The sequence below is a fragment of the Corythoichthys intestinalis genome, chromosome 6 (assembly GCF_030265065.1).
Source record: "Corythoichthys intestinalis isolate RoL2023-P3 chromosome 6, ASM3026506v1, whole genome shotgun sequence".
NCBI lineage: Eukaryota > Metazoa > Chordata > Actinopteri > Syngnathiformes > Syngnathidae > Corythoichthys > Corythoichthys intestinalis.
In genome coordinates, this window is record NC_080400.1 from 33,914,302 (window position 1) to 33,930,107 (window position 15,806).

The following is a 15,806-nucleotide window of genomic DNA, read 5'->3' on the forward strand; positions in this document are numbered from 1 at the left end:
ATTGTGGTTGTAAACACAAGAATCCCACTCATTTTGAATGACAACAAAGCAAAGATGTTGGCAGCTGTCTTAAAAGTTCACATTTGTGAATGTTTTTATTTGATCTTGTGATTTTCCTCAATTGCTTATCAGTGCAGGCTTGGCAGTGTCATCTGCCACAGTTGTTATAGCGTTCACATGAGGAATGATCTCTCTGCTTGTTTAAAAGATTGATCCCATTCCACTGTTTTGCTCTTATTTCCTGCTCTGCTTTCTCTCTTCTCTCTCCCTTCTGCAGGCTATGGCGTTGAGCATGCCCAGTGCGTTCCCCCCTCTGAATACTCTGAGCCCAGCTTCATCACAGAGTCCTACCAGACGCTTCATCCTATCAGCTCAGAAGAATTACTGACACTGAAGTACGAGAGCGAATACCCCACTGTCATCCTTCGGGACACGCCCCTGAACCCACTGCAGGTCGACTACTTCTCTGTCAAACAGGAAGTGGTATCCCCTGACAACATGTGTGTGGGACGTCTGAGCAGAGGTGAGGGAACTCACACACCAAACCTGGCATGAACTGGGAGATTGAAGTTCAGTTTCGTATGTAGAGATTTGTAGTATCCATATTCCACTTTTGCTATATACTACACTGTAAATGTTGTATATTGTGCGCGAGTTTTTTGTGAGGCATACCAGTGTTTTTTTTGTTTTGTTTTTTCTATGCGTGTTACACTGGTCTACAAGCAAAATGCTTCCTGGATAAAAGGCTTTACTAAATTTGTGTCATTAAAAAAGAATTACTTCAAAAGTGTCAATTGGCTATAGTTTTTGAGATAGGGTATCTGGCCGAAATGTTAAAATCCAAGCATTTTAGGCAAAAATGTGTATTAACTGAAATGGAAATGTTGTTTTTCTTTTCTGGGTAAACGTGTTGACCTAAAAAAAATCCATTTCAAGATAGAATCGTGCAGGCAAAAGATTTGGCATAATATGCTGTTTTTAATGTATTGTATAGGTCCCGGTGTTTTGAAAGTGGACAAAATGCATTAATGTACTCACACTTCATAAGTGGTGGCACACATTGATATAACCATCTCATGGGAAATTTAGCAAATTGTACAATATATACAGTGGGGCAAATAAGTATTTAGTCAACCACCAATTGTGCAAGTTCTCCTACTTGAAAAGATTAGAGAGGCCTGTAATTGTCAACATAGGTAAACCTCAACCATGAGATACAGAATGTGGAAAAAAAAAAAAACACAAAAAAAACAGAAAATCACATTGTTTGATTTTTAAAGAATTTATTTCCAAATTAGAGTGGAAAATAAGTATTTGGTCACCTACAAACAAGATAGATATCTGGCTGTCAAAGAGGGCTAAGTTCTTCTAACGAGGTCTAATGAGGCTCCACTCGTTACCTGTATTAATGACACCTGTTTTAACTCATTATCGGTATAAAAGACACCTGTCCACATCTCAGTCAGTCACACTTCAAACTCCACTATGGCCAAGACCAAAGAGCTGTCGAAGGACACCAGAGACAAAATTGTAAACCTGCACCAGGCTGGGAAGACTGAATCTGCAATAGGCAAAACGCTCGGTGTAAAGAAATCAACTGTGGGAGCAATTATTAGAAAATGGAAGACATACAAGACTGCTGATAATCTCCCTCGATCTGGGGCTCCATGCAAGATCTCACCCCGTGGCGTCAAAATGATAACAAGAACGGTGAGCAAAAATCCCAGAACCACACGGGGGGACCTAGTGAATGACCTCCAGAGAGCTGGGACCACAGTAACAAAGGCTACTATCAGTAACACAAACCGCCACCAGGGACTCAAATCCTGCACTTCCAGACATCTCCCCCTGCTGAAGAAAGTACATGTCCAGGCCCGTCTGCGGTTCGCTACAGAGCATTTGGATGATCCATAAGAGGACTGAGAGAATGTATTATGGTCAGATGAAACCAAAATAGAACTTTTTGGTAGAAACACAGGTTCTCGTGTTTGGAGGAGAAAGAATACTGAATTGCATCCGAAGAGCACCATACCCACTGTGAAGCATGGGGGTGGAAACATCATGCTTTGGGGCTGTTTTTCTGCAAAGGGACCAGGGCGACTGATCTGTTTAAAGGAAAGAATGAATGAGGTCATGGATCGAGAGATTTTGAAAATCTCCTTCCATCAGCAAGGGCAATGAAGATGAGTCGTGGCTGGGTCTTTCAGCATGACAATGGTCGTAAACACACAGCCAGGGCAACAAAGGAGTGGCTTCATAAGAAGCATTTCAAGGTCCTGGAGTGGCCTAGCCAGTCTCCAGATCACAACCCCATAGAAAATCTGTGGAGGGAGTTGAAAGTCCGTGTTGCCCAACGACAGTCCCAAAACATCACTGCTCTAGAGGAGATCTGCATGGAGGAATGGGCCAAAATACCAACAGCAGTGTGTGAAAAGCTTGTGAAGAGTTATAGAAAACGTTTGGCGTCCGTTATTGCCAACAAAGGGTACAAAACAAAGTATTGAGATGAACTTTTGGTATTGAGCAAATACTTATTTTCCACCATGATTTGCAAATAAATTCTTTAAAAATCAAACAATGTGATTTTCTGTTTTTTTTTTTCTTCCACATTGTCTCTCATGGTTGAGGGTTACCATGTTGACAATTACAGGCCTCTCTAATATTTTCAAGTGGGAGAACTTGCACAATTAGTGGTTGACTAAATACTTATTTGCCCCACTGTATTACATAATTTCGATGTACCGGTAATCAAACTTTAATGTTAGATGTCTTGAAGACTGTAGCCAAATATTTTCTCATCCATGTCACTACAGCCAGTCTGATCTAGCCATTTTTATCTCTGAAGTAGCTATGTTATGACCAGATATATATGACCGATGTTATCGCTGCCTGAATTAATGTCAGAGTGCTGATTCCACAAAAGCAGTGGTCTTGGCAATTCTGCTTTTCACACTTTTCTTGGTCGAGGGAAATCACCATTACTTTTGTCAAAATGATACACTGCGAAACCCCATTACCCGTATTTAAAAATTAAAATTAGGATAGATAAATAAATGTGTATTCTGTATTGATGAATTTATTTTCAAAACTGCTGATCCTGTTCAGGGTTAAAAGGTTCTCATGGAGCCTATCCCAGCTGACTTTGGGCAAAAAGCAGACTGCACCTTGAAGTGGGGGCAAGTTACCGTAATTTCCCGAATATAAGGCGCACCCGTGTATAACGCGCACCCCAAATTTACTTGTAAAATCTAGGGAACAATATTGTACCCGTGTATAACGCGCACCCTAATTTTACCACCAATAAATAGAAGAATACAAGAAAACAGAGCTCGTGTACAGATACAGAAATGTCTTTTTACTGACTGGTGAAACACAGCACAAGCATAGCACATTGGTAGTTAAAAACGTTACCATAAACTGATAATAGTCAGAGGTCAATGGGAAAACCCACTGGCAGTGTATCAAATACTTGTTCTCCCCACTGTATGTATATGTATATATATATATATATATATATATATATATATATATATATATATACAGTGCCTTGCAAAAGTATTCGGCCCCCTTGAACCTTGCAACCTTTCGCCACATTTCAGGCTTCAAACATAAAGATATAAAATTTTAATTTTTTGTCAAGAATCCACAACAAGTGGGACACAATCATGAAGTGGAACAAAACTTATTGGATAATTTAAACATTTTTAACAAATAAAAAACTGAAAAGTGGGGCGTGCAATATTATTCGGCCCCCTTGCGTTAATACTTTGTAGCGCCACCTTTTGCTCCAATTACAGCTGCAAGTCGCTTGGGGTATGTTTCTATCAGTTTTGCACATCGAGAGACTGACATTCTTGCCCATTCTTCCTTGCAAAACAGCTCGAGCTCAGTGAGGTTGGATGGAGAGTGTTTGTGAACAGCAGTCTTCAGCTCTTTCCACAGATTCTCGATTGGATTCAGGTCTGGACTTTGACTTGGCCATTCTAACACCTGGATACGTTTATTTTTGAACCATTCCATTGTAGATTTGGCTTTATGTTTTAGATCATTGTCCTGTTGGAAGATAAATCTCCGTCCCAGTCTCGGGTCTTGTGCAGATACCAACAGGTTTTCTTCCAGAATGTTCCTGTATTTGGCTGCATCCATCTTCCTGTCAATTTTAACCATCTTCCCTGTCCCTGCTGAAGAAAAGGAGGCCCAAACCATGATGCTGCCACCACCATGTTTGACAGTGGGGATGGTGTGTTCAGGGTGATGAGCTGTGTTGCACCAAACATATCGTTTTGCATTGTGGCCAAAAAGTTCAATTTTGGTTTCATCTGACCAGAGCACCTTCTTCCACATGTTTGGTGTGTCTCCCAGGTGGCTTGTGGCAAACTTTAAACGATACATTTTATGGATATCTTTGAGAAATGGCTTTCTTCTTGCCACTCTTCCATAAAGGCCAGATTTGTGCAGTGTACAACTGATTGTTGTCCTATGGACAGGCTCTCCCACCTCAGCTGTAGATCTCTGCAGTTCATTCAGAGTGATCATGGGCCTCTTGGCTGCATCTCTGATCAGTTTTCTCCTTGTTTGAGAAGAAAGTTTGGAATGGACGGCCGGGTCTTGGTAGATTTGCAGTGGTCTGATGCTCCTTCCATTTCAATATGATGGCTTGCACAGTGCTCCTTGAGATGTTTAAAGCTTGGGAAATCTTTTTGTATCCAAATCCGGCTTTAAACTTCTCCACAACAGTATCTCAGACCTGCCTGGTGTGTTCCTTGGTTTTCATAATGCTCTCTGCACTTTAAACAGAACCCTGAGACTATCACAGAGCAGGTGCATTTATACGGAGACTTGATTACACATAGGTGGATTCTATTTATCATCATCGGTCATTTAGGACAACACTGGATCATTCAGAGATCCTCACTGAACTTCTGGAGTGAGTTTGCTGCACTGAAAGTAAAGGGGCCGAATAATATTGCACGCCCCACTTTTCAGTTTTTTATTTGTTAAAAAAGTTTAAATTATCCAATAAATGTTGTTCCACTTCACGATTGTGTCCCACTTGTTGTTGATTCTTGACAAAAAAATTAAATTTCATATCTTTATGTTTGAAGCCTGAAATGTGGCGAAAGGTTGCAAGATTCAAGGGGGCCGAATACTTTTGCAAGGCACTGTATATATATATATTTATTTTTTTGTCTCCATCCCTGTACCCATGTATAATGCGCACCATGATTTTACAAGTTGATTTTGGGGAAAAAAAGTGTGCATTATATTTGGGAAATTATGGTAGTCACAGGGCACAAATCATATATAGACAGGCAAACATTTTTACTCACATTCACATCGCTGCTTAGTCAAAACTGAACCCATTCCGCCTGAAGTCAGGCAAAGGTCCCAATATACACCATGAGTGATGAAAATTATTACACGCGATCCCAAAAATTTCTTTCTGTCATTGACAGACCATTTTCCTGTATCAGTTCATATTTGCGTTTTGGATCTTCTATTATTAAAAAATCCTAAAAGAAAAAAAAATATATTAACCCAAATCTTAATTAAATTAAACTTGATAAAATACTGTTTGAGAATGTACATGTTGGTGCTTTGGATTTTTTGGTGTCAAAGGAGACTTTACTCATAATCATGTTTTTCTCAGTTATTAAAACAAAAAAGTTCCACTAACAGCTGGAATTTGCAGTTAGCGAGATGTCTGATTTATAATCTTTTTAAGGATTGGTTTAGTTTTTTTTTTTTTTTTGCCTTTTCAATTCTGACTTCCTCCGAAACAGCATCTGCAATTAGCAATGATGAAAGCATTTGTTTCTGGTCAAGCTTCGATTGTTCATTCAGCTTCCACATACAAATTTGTGCCTCGTTGGCTGTATAAAGTTTCCCCACCCGGTACATTGTATGATCTCCAATCACTGTGCATCCCACACTGTACATGCTACTTTGTATTCCCCACACTCTGCTCTTGCAGAAAAGTATCACATGTGGCTCCAGGTTGGTCAGTCGGAAGTATCGGCATCATCTTGCATTATTTTTTAATTTGACTCGCCAAAGAAAGGAAGAATTTCACTGTCCGAATGACAGTGAAATTGTATTTGCAGCAGTTATACCATAGAAAAGACTACTGTACAAATTTGGAGGAGAAAAGGTGTTGCCATTGGTTCATTATCCAAGGTCTATGACTATTTCATGATGTATTAAGGTGAAAACACTTTTCACAATGTTTTTGTGGGTTTGCCTATATCTGGCCCATGCTGACATTTAAGGGTGTGGCAAAATATCGAAATGGTGATATATTGTGATACTTTTTATCCCAAAAGGTTATCAATATGCTCCTGCCAAGAATGGAGATATCGTTTTGAAAAGGTGTCAATGTCTTAAAAAATAAAATAAAAAGCAACCAACAACTTGCTACCAAAATCTTCCACCATAATAGTGTCTCAGTTAACTCTAAGGCTGCATTGACGGGGCTCGACGCCCAATCCATTTAGACTGAACGTTCGTTCATTCGAAATCAGAGCATTCACAGTCATTCTGTTCGATTTTCAGGGCATTTACAGGTCATTTTCTGTTGAGTTTGAGTCACTGCCTATTCATTTGGGTGATTCCCAGGTCCTTTCCTGTTCTGTAACTCAAAATAAACAGTAATAGACCCATAAAATACCCCAAAATCTACAGGACGGAACTAAAAAATGGGTAAATAAGCTTAAATGGCCCAAAATTACCTCATTGCCTGGTATTCGCTGCCACTACCAGCCATAGACGTTCAATCCGTTTGAAGTGGGAGGGTGGCAGCATTGGACGTCCGTTATGATAAATTCATTCCAATTCACAGCAGAAGCTTGTTTTTCTGTTTATTAGTTGTTTGTAGAATATCCTAGAATGATTTCCTGACCAATGTATCGATAAACGTCAAATCGCCATATCGTCAGATCATCGTTATCGTGAGCTTTGTATCGCAACTCGTATCGTGAGGTACCAAGAGGTTCCCACTCCTACTGACATTGCTGATCAATACTTCTTACACCAGTGGTTTGGGTGCACTGGTTCCACAAAAAGTGTGGAAAAAGCCAAGGATTCAATTAAAAATGTCAGATCATTTCCATCCATTTTATTTGAACACCAACAAGTCAAAATAGTGAACAGATTCTATTTCTCATGTCATCATTAAGTTTAATTGTAACTACGCCGAATTTATTGAGCATTCAATATTAGCTGCAGTGACTCCTTACCAACCTTACAGCCGTGCAACACTGAGACAGATGTCCCAATCATAGTCCACTGCCAATATTTTGGGATCCTTTACAATTAAAACACAAATATGAACCGAAACACTAAATAGCTTAAATCAGTCAGGATTTCAATAGCTTAAATCAGTCAGGATTTTTAGGTTTCTAAAGGGAAATACTTATGAGTTTCCCATTTTTGTGCAGGTAAGCTGGGTGGACAGGACTCTTTTGAAAGTATCGAGAGCTTTGAAAGCTGCGACCGTTTGACGCAGTCCTGGAGCAGCCAGTCATCTTTCAGCAGTCTACAGCGGGTACCTTCGTATGACAGCTTCGACTCAGAGGATTACCCAACAGCTTTACACGGCCACAAGCCCAAAGGCACTTTTAAAGACTATGTGAGGGAACGTTCGGACCTCAGCAAAGACAAACCCGTCATTCCAGCAGCAGCACTGGCAGGATACACAGGTGAGCAGTTTAGCAGGAAATCGTTTAAAAAGATAAACACAGCTGTATTATATTCCCACTAGCAACATTAAGATCGCAGTGCACCTGTTAGGAGACCCAGATAAACCCCGTCAAACGGGGAGTCATGTTGCCTTTAAAAAACTGGTGTATGGGCTGAATTAAAAATGAAGCTGTTTAAAATACTTTTTTGCTTCATTTCTAAATTGTTGGGGGTTTGCAAAAGTCATTATTACTTGCTTAATATTTAACTCATTGGCTGCCATTGACTGGAATGGACAGCATTTTTCAGTGCGCTGATGGTTAGTGATCATTTCTAGTGTCAAAGTGGATTGGACATCCATCGCCATGAATTGCTGCCATTACGTTAATGGCTTTGAAATAATCGTCTTTTGTAAGAGTACATTTCACTTTTTTTTTTTTTTTGGTCAAAAAGAAAGCTTTGTCCAAAGCTACACATATTGTCACATCATACGATGATCTGAAACAATTCAGACACATTTCACAAAATATAAGTAACCTAATTCATGCATATGCGAGAAGCAAAATATGTTTTGACTGTTCCATAATTTTCTTTGCCCATATTGCTTTTGGGTTTTTCTCTTTTATTCACTTTAATCTGCCTCTTTACAATCTGTAGCCCACATCTCAACCTAGATTTGGCAGGTCGTCGTAGCAACGCTTCTGAAGCTGAAATTATGTCTGTCATTGCACACAACGATCCAGAGTCAAATTATCACTTCATCTCTTGTGGCATTTACAGAGGCAGTTAATGTAAATCCTCAAACTTCCTGTGATGTGATATGCCATTCAAATCAATTTTTCCCAACTGACAGCCACATGTCCAACATGCAGCATTATGGTATCGTATCCGAGAAAACATTTTTCTCAATTGTATAATCTTCATATTCATATGTCAAAAGGGAGCATTGTTCAGCTTTATTTTGATACTGAGCCCGCAATCTAACACAGTTTTGCACATGTTTTTGTGTGGGTGGTAAAACACAACCTCACACAGGCTTTTCGTTACACTCAATTTCTTATCAAAGTGCTGACATATGTGACAATCTACTGTGGGAATGACACGGAACATAATTTGTCAACATGTTTTTGGTTTCCTCTGACTTACCAACATTTGAATAGACCTATGCACTGAAATGTTTTAGCCTTGCATCATTGTGAAATATTTAGTCTGATATCATTCTCATAAGTTTACACAATTGTACACCAACTTTTCATATAGCAATTTTGTTATGGTTGCAAAAACAAAATATTTAGAACCTTTGTTGTAATTGCATTTAAAATATTGGTTTTGGCAACGGTTTCCACTTTGTTTAACTGTAATGTTTTTAACTGTAGGGTTACACAAATAACATTTCATTAATTGAAAGGAAACGTGAAACTGAACACAAAGCTAAGCAAATGAAAAATGTAATCAATACTGTGGTAACTCGACATATGATTATATGAATGCATCGACATCTGATGTAAAATTTGACTCGTCATTTATCTTGACATATGACAACATGTTCAAAATAAGACGATTTATGACAGCATCGCAATTTCATTGTTTGCCGCAAGACGGATGCACGGTGGATTTTCTTGTGAGCGATTTTACATGGGCCCTAAGAAAGTTAGTGCAGGTGTGGAAAAAGGGAAAAAGTGGCTCTTACTATTGAACTTAAGAAGGAAGTGTTAAAAAAATATGAGCGTGTTATGCGCGTCAGTAAACTGGCTCGACGATCCGGTCGGAATATATCTACAATCTCGAGGAAAAATGTAGTTATTGTAACTTCAGCAAGGAACTCACCAGCTTCGTCAGGTTTTAATCATTCATTTCAGAACATGTGCAACACAACACGGCTACTTTCCGACGTAGCAGACACCAACAACAACAGAACATGAAGAGTAAAAGTATAAACTCTACCGCACCTCTCTCATTCTGCATCAGTCACACGGTGTGTACAGGAACAGCATGCAAAACACAACTACCACATCAGAAACTGAGTCGTTAATTATCATTATTATTATTATTATTATTATTCCGATTTGTATCTATCATATGTTTTGCCATGTGTAATTGCTATTTGTAATTGTACTTGCAGTATTTATTAAGGAATTGGCGTAGGCTTTTGGGTTGTGGAACGAATGAAATGAATTATAAAGTATTCTTATGGGGAAATCCCGCTCAACATATTACCATTCCGACTTGCAAACCAGGTCCTGGAATGAATTCAATTCGTATGTAGATGTGCCACTGTATTATAACTTTTATTCACTTGTTAGTCCTTCAGTGTAGTTATAAGTGCCCCTTTTTGCCGTTTTATATTTTCATGGATCCAATTTTCCATTTGGGTGGGTCACATACAGTACTGGGAGAGTGTTGCTAATGTGAGGCCCCACTGTACACTTATTGTACATTGTAGTATATTTTTGGAAACATTTTTCTTTTCATAAAAATGTAGTCTGCGTTTTATGCACAAGTGGCCGTTGCTGCTGAAGGGCCTTACTGTTTTAGTGGCAGACATTGGAATGTGAGTCAAAGTTGTGAAAGAGAGGCAGTGTTACCACCGTATGCATTCTTACTGCTCTTAAACACAAGCTGCATGTTCAAAAAGTGTAACCCACACACTTTATTTCCCCGAACACTTTTGCTTGAGTTTATATATGCATTTGGAGGTGGCTTTCACTACCTTTTCTTTTTTTTTTTTTTTTGAAGGGGCTTTTTTGATGGGGCGTTGTGCTGCAAAAAGCAGTTGTAATTTCAACACCCACGCCTCAGCAGCAGGTGGGTTTGGGCATATGCTGAAAGGCTGCCACAACATCAAAGTGTGCTGCAGTCAATCGAGCACATATGAAACTAGTCTTTTTTTCAACTGTTTTTGTTCTTCTTTCATTCCTGTTTTTACAGTGTAAAATATCAGCCTAAACAGATTATTACCTTACCTTATCTTACACAAGATTTTAACCTCACAAAAGTGCATTCGGAACATTTTAATCAGTGATTTCATACATGTGGAACTCTTAAAGAAAAGTACTCTTAATTTCAAGTTAGAACTGGGGTGTGAATACACAGTGAACATTGGTTTCCTCCCTTTGTATTCAGGCTGCTTTAGAAGGTTTAATAGTCTTCTGACCCATATGAATATTTTAACGCTCACACATGCAAGGGATACAATGTACTCGACCTTTTAATACGGGTTTAATGTGACTTGTCTACTTTGTCAGTGACTATTAATCAAAGATAGTTGTGTAATAATGAAATAGTTTGTATGTTTTTGAAAAATGTGTCCGGGCTTGTTTGTTTTTCTTAAAAAAAATCTTACATCTTGTAACTTGCGCCATTTCAGATATTTGCTAAATACAGGAGAGATTGTTGACACATGTAAGACGCAGCCATTAATTGCGAGAAATTCCTTTCTCAATGTTGCTGTAGAAAACGAAGAATTTCAGGGAGTAAGGGTTACTGAAGGGGCTCTCTAGTGACACCACATTTTATCTAACCAGTCTTTCAAAAACTGTACACCATGTGTTTTTCATGTGGTCTCCAGGCACGGGTCCTATCCAGCTGTGGCAGTTTCTCCTGGAGCTGCTGACCGATAAGTCTTGCCAGTCCTTCATCAGCTGGACAGGCGACGGCTGGGAGTTCAAGCTTTCCGACCCAGATGAGGTGAGAGGTTGCGACCTCCATTGGTCACTAACGCACACACTGGGAGGTCCTAAGTAGTTAACCACATGAACAAATGCTCTTTTTGCTGTAAGAAAATTTGTTTGGTCCCATGACTGTAATTGTAAAACATGTACAGTACAATATTGGCCTGAATCATGGCAAGACATGGCAAAATTAGTATTGCTTCTAAAAGCACCACTCAATTGATTTTCAATTTTCATATTCTTGTTATGTTATATTTGCTAAAGATAAAAAAAAAAGATAAACCGTTGCCACAAGGATTGATGTTCACTTACTTGAGTAGTCTTTGTTCCTATTATAGCTGTGAGGATATGAATTTGAATTTCTGTACAAATCGGATTATTTTTATATTGACTGTTGCTGTTGAAGATTAACAAACGAATGCAAGAGTTTTTGTCATTCTGCAGAGTACATAGCAGAACACAATATTTCACATTGACCAATGTGGTGACAATACGGGTCATTTAACACATCCCTAATCTTTCTTATTACCTGGACCATTCATGTATGAAGCACACATTTGGCTGCATAATTACATCTGTCAAACAGCGGACCTGTGATGCATGCATTGCGCACACTTAACTATATACGTAGATGTGATTATTTACCAGTTGAAATTGTATTATTGATTTTTTTTAATTGAATAATGTTTTATTACAATTGTTTACCATTTAATATTAATTGAAAGTGACTCCACAGCACTTTAATCAGAGGTACACTAGTCTTTGATGAAAACGTTGTAGTGAGGCACAATTCCAGTAAAGTATGAAAAACACTTGTACCCCATTAATATAAAAACATTTTTGTAGTGCATTTCATATTGCGCCAATGGAAAGAATTGGGGGGAAATCAATTTATGCAACTAATTATAATCATACTTAGCGTACAACTTGTTCTTATTTGAATATGCCAACTCTTTCATTGATTTAATTTCAGTTCCAGTTTCTTTCAGTAGCAGCTTTCATGATGTAATGTTAATCCTAATGCTCGTAGCACAATATAAGATTACGTCATTCCAGATTGCATTCTTTGATGATTGCTCTGACTACAATACATGTAGCGGAATTATTTATCTAACTTGCAAATCCTGACCATTCTTTCTTTACTCCCTTGGCACTTTAGGTTGCTCGCAGGTGGGGAAAGAGGAAAAACAAGCCCAAGATGAACTATGAGAAGCTTAGCCGTGGCCTGCGCTACTACTATGATAAAAACATCATCCACAAGACATCGGGGAAGCGCTATGTGTACCGCTTTGTTTGTGACTTAAAAAGCTTGCTGGGCTACACTCCTGAGGAGCTGCACGCCATGTTGGACGTAAAGCCGGACACGGACGAGTAAAAGTCATCAAAAAACAAAAACAATGAAGCCACATGGACTGGCACTCATTAAGTGGTCTTAACGAACCTTTATTTAGGGGGAGGGGGGGAATGTTTTCAATGACTAACTTGTTTTCTCATCTTAGCGCTCACAGATGGGATTTTAAAAGAGGACAAAAAGCCAAAAGCCTGTATTCATATCCTGTTGCATTTGAAGGTGTGCGTGTGCAACATGCTATATTATGCTAGTATTTTTGAATATGTCGTTTCCACTGTGCTGGTGGAGCTCAAGACAAGAGGACCAAGACAGAATTGTTATTGATTTTTCAGCTTGGACCAAAAAGTGTCAAGATGATGAGTATTATTTTGCTGATACTGATAGCGGCCCATGCAACCCCAGCAGCAGGCATGTAGGTTGTAAAATGTATAAACAATGAAGGTAAAACTTTGGAACTATAAAAGTATAGCTGTAGAAGCCTTAAGGAGAAGTGTGCTGTTGGGATTGGATTGTGCGAGATCACTCATACCAAGAGGGTGTGAGAGACGACTGAAAGTAGCCGTTGCTTATGAAACTCTTTCTTTACATACTTTCTTGTCTGAGACACATTGACTGAAATTGTTGAGGGGGTTTTATTTTTCTTTGCATATACCAGCAGTATTAGCAAATGGTAGACAATCATTGTGAGGAATTCTATGGTTGTTTTTTGCTGCTTTTTTCAGCAGTGTTGGGGTAGGCTCTTCAAAGTCACAAGTCATAAGTGTAGTTGAGGTAAGAAGTTTCTTAATTAATGAAGGCAGATGCAGAATTTAGTGCTTAGTTTAGCAAAAAGAGAAAGGAAAGTTTAATGTGTTGAAGGGAAAGAAAGTGAAAGAATTCAAAGTGTTTTTGTGAGAATTTAGTTAGAAATTGTACTAAACGTTCAGCATACTCCATAAATGAAATAAAACATTTGGGGACAAATTATTTTTATTATGTAAGTAAGCCTTTTTCAGACTTGGACACAAAAGTTTCCAAAATGGTTTCTTGTGGGCTACCAAAAAAATCATTGAGCAAGCACATACACTGGTAAGCAGTCAGTTTGTCAATAAAGACAATAAATGATAAGTTGTCACTATATATATATATATATATATATATATATATATATATATATATATATATGTTTACTGGCTACTAATGCATCATTTTGTTGGAAATTCTATTAAATTCTCATGAAAACACGCTCAAGTAAGTACATAGTTTGAGAAAGAATGTAAAGGATTTGAAGTTGTAGAGGGAGCGCTTTATTTCAATATTGTATGTTGGTGCATAAAGATTCACTGGTTCCAGATGAGACTGACAAATGGGCTGTACACTGGCTTTATGGGAAATGCCAAAGTTGAGCATCATCTTATAAATACAATGTTATTGTTTACAGTAGCTGAATGTTACTCATATTGATGAAAATAGCTTTGGAGATGTCTATTTGTACAGATTGTGTTTCATAATGCATCACTGAGTTCCGGATTACGCAAATAAGCAAGCGACAAAGCCGGAATAATAACCAAAAAGCTTGTGAGGTCTTTGGACACAGTGCTTTGTGCACAGACCCTAAAGGTAGGAAAGCAGGGACTGTGGTTCACTCACAATTTTAAGAATGGAACGGCACACCTGGCTTTAGCACAATGACTCGTGTATTTAGCTTATAGGGGTCTCCCACTGATTGTTTCAATTTGTGTTTCATTGTCATTGGGAATATGTTTGTCCAGCTATGATTATCTATAGCACTGACTCATGAACGTACACCAACAATTCGATTTGATCCTGAACTCACATCAATTACACTGTTGTCTTTTTTGTTTTGTTTTCCTACGTGCTTAAAACAATTTTTGTAACAGCTCTTATTTTGAAGAGGAACTTTAGCATAGACTGTTTCATTCCTTTCAAACTTCAGTTCATTTTAAAGTTTATTCTGCTGAGTAAATCTGTTGAAATTTTAAATATTTTAAAACATTTTATACAGTCACAGATCTACTGTAATGTATTTGGAAAACATTAGCTGGTAAATGCCTGTCCTTTATTTGTGACATGTGCATATTCCCCTCTTAAATGACTCAGAAGCATTGTTTTTTTTTTTTTTTTTTTTTTAACTTTTTTGTATGTTTTATCGTATTTTTGTTATGAGATTTTTTATTGTATTTAGTTCACAAACATTTGAATTTTTTTAAAATAATTTATATTTTCTATAAAAAGGATTTGCAGACATCTGGTGCATCTGGGATAAAAAGGTAGCACAGGATTGAACAATGTAGCGATTTTTTTTTTTTTTTTTAAATAGATTTGTCTGTTAGAGAAAAAGGCTGATGCTGGCCCATCAATGATTTCTGCTGGAAAGGTTTTGTAGCCTCTATTTCTAAAATGTACTTAATGTACTTTAAAAATGTTATAAAATATATGTGAAAAAAATATTGTTTGGTTTTGTGTGTTTGGATGAATGTGATAGTAATGCAGAAACCTATTGTGACATAAGGGAAAGTTACACATATCTTTCCTTGTTGCACAATGCATTTAATGCATGTGTATCAAGTTGTTGTAAGAGAAACGTTGTATGGAAGTGGATTGTTTTCATGTGAATAGATTCCCCTCCCTAGCAAATTTAGTAAATTTACCCCAGAATGTGCACCACCCATCAGAATTACCACACAATTTAATGTGTTGTCATTTTGTTGTCGCTCTTGTTTTCGTTCCCATTTTTTATGAGATTAACTCATCTAAAACATTTTCCACATATACAAAATGATCATTTCTCTCAAATATTGTTGACAAATCTGTCTAAATATGTGATAGTGAGCACTTCTCCTTTGTTGAGATAATCCATCCCACATCACCGATGTGCCTTAGACCGGCCACAATAAATGGCCACTCTTAAATTTGCAGTTGTTTTATTGGGAGGCTCTGGAGACTGGGGGGAAAAAACCGTCAAGTACAGTATCTGGTGTAACCACCATTTTCCTCATGCAGTTCAACACATCTCCTTCGCGTAGTTAGTCATGTTGTCGATTGCGGACTGTGGAATGTTGGTCCACTCCTCTTCAATGGCAGTGCGAAGTTGCTCGTATCAACAG

At 38.1% G+C, this 15,806-nt stretch overlaps 1 protein-coding gene across 2 annotated transcripts in view; it reads left to right on the plus strand.

Moving 5' to 3' along the window:
• The window catches only part of ets1 (v-ets avian erythroblastosis virus E26 oncogene homolog 1), a 67,508-nt gene extending 52,375 nt beyond the window's left edge, over window positions 1-15,133 (plus strand). Inside the window, exons 6-9 of one of the 2 annotated variants that reach the window (XM_057839380.1) lie at window positions 278-523; window positions 7,437-7,697; window positions 11,246-11,364; window positions 12,508-15,133. In XM_057839380.1, the coding sequence (XP_057695363.1) occupies window positions 278-523; window positions 7,437-7,697; window positions 11,246-11,364; window positions 12,508-12,723 (842 nt within the window). In that variant the 3' untranslated portion in view covers window positions 12,724-15,133. The remainder of the gene's footprint in view (window positions 1-277; window positions 524-7,436; window positions 7,698-11,245; window positions 11,365-12,507) is intronic. The other variant, XM_057839382.1, reaches the window with a different exon arrangement.
• The last annotated feature ends 673 nt before the right edge of the window (window positions 15,134-15,806 follow it).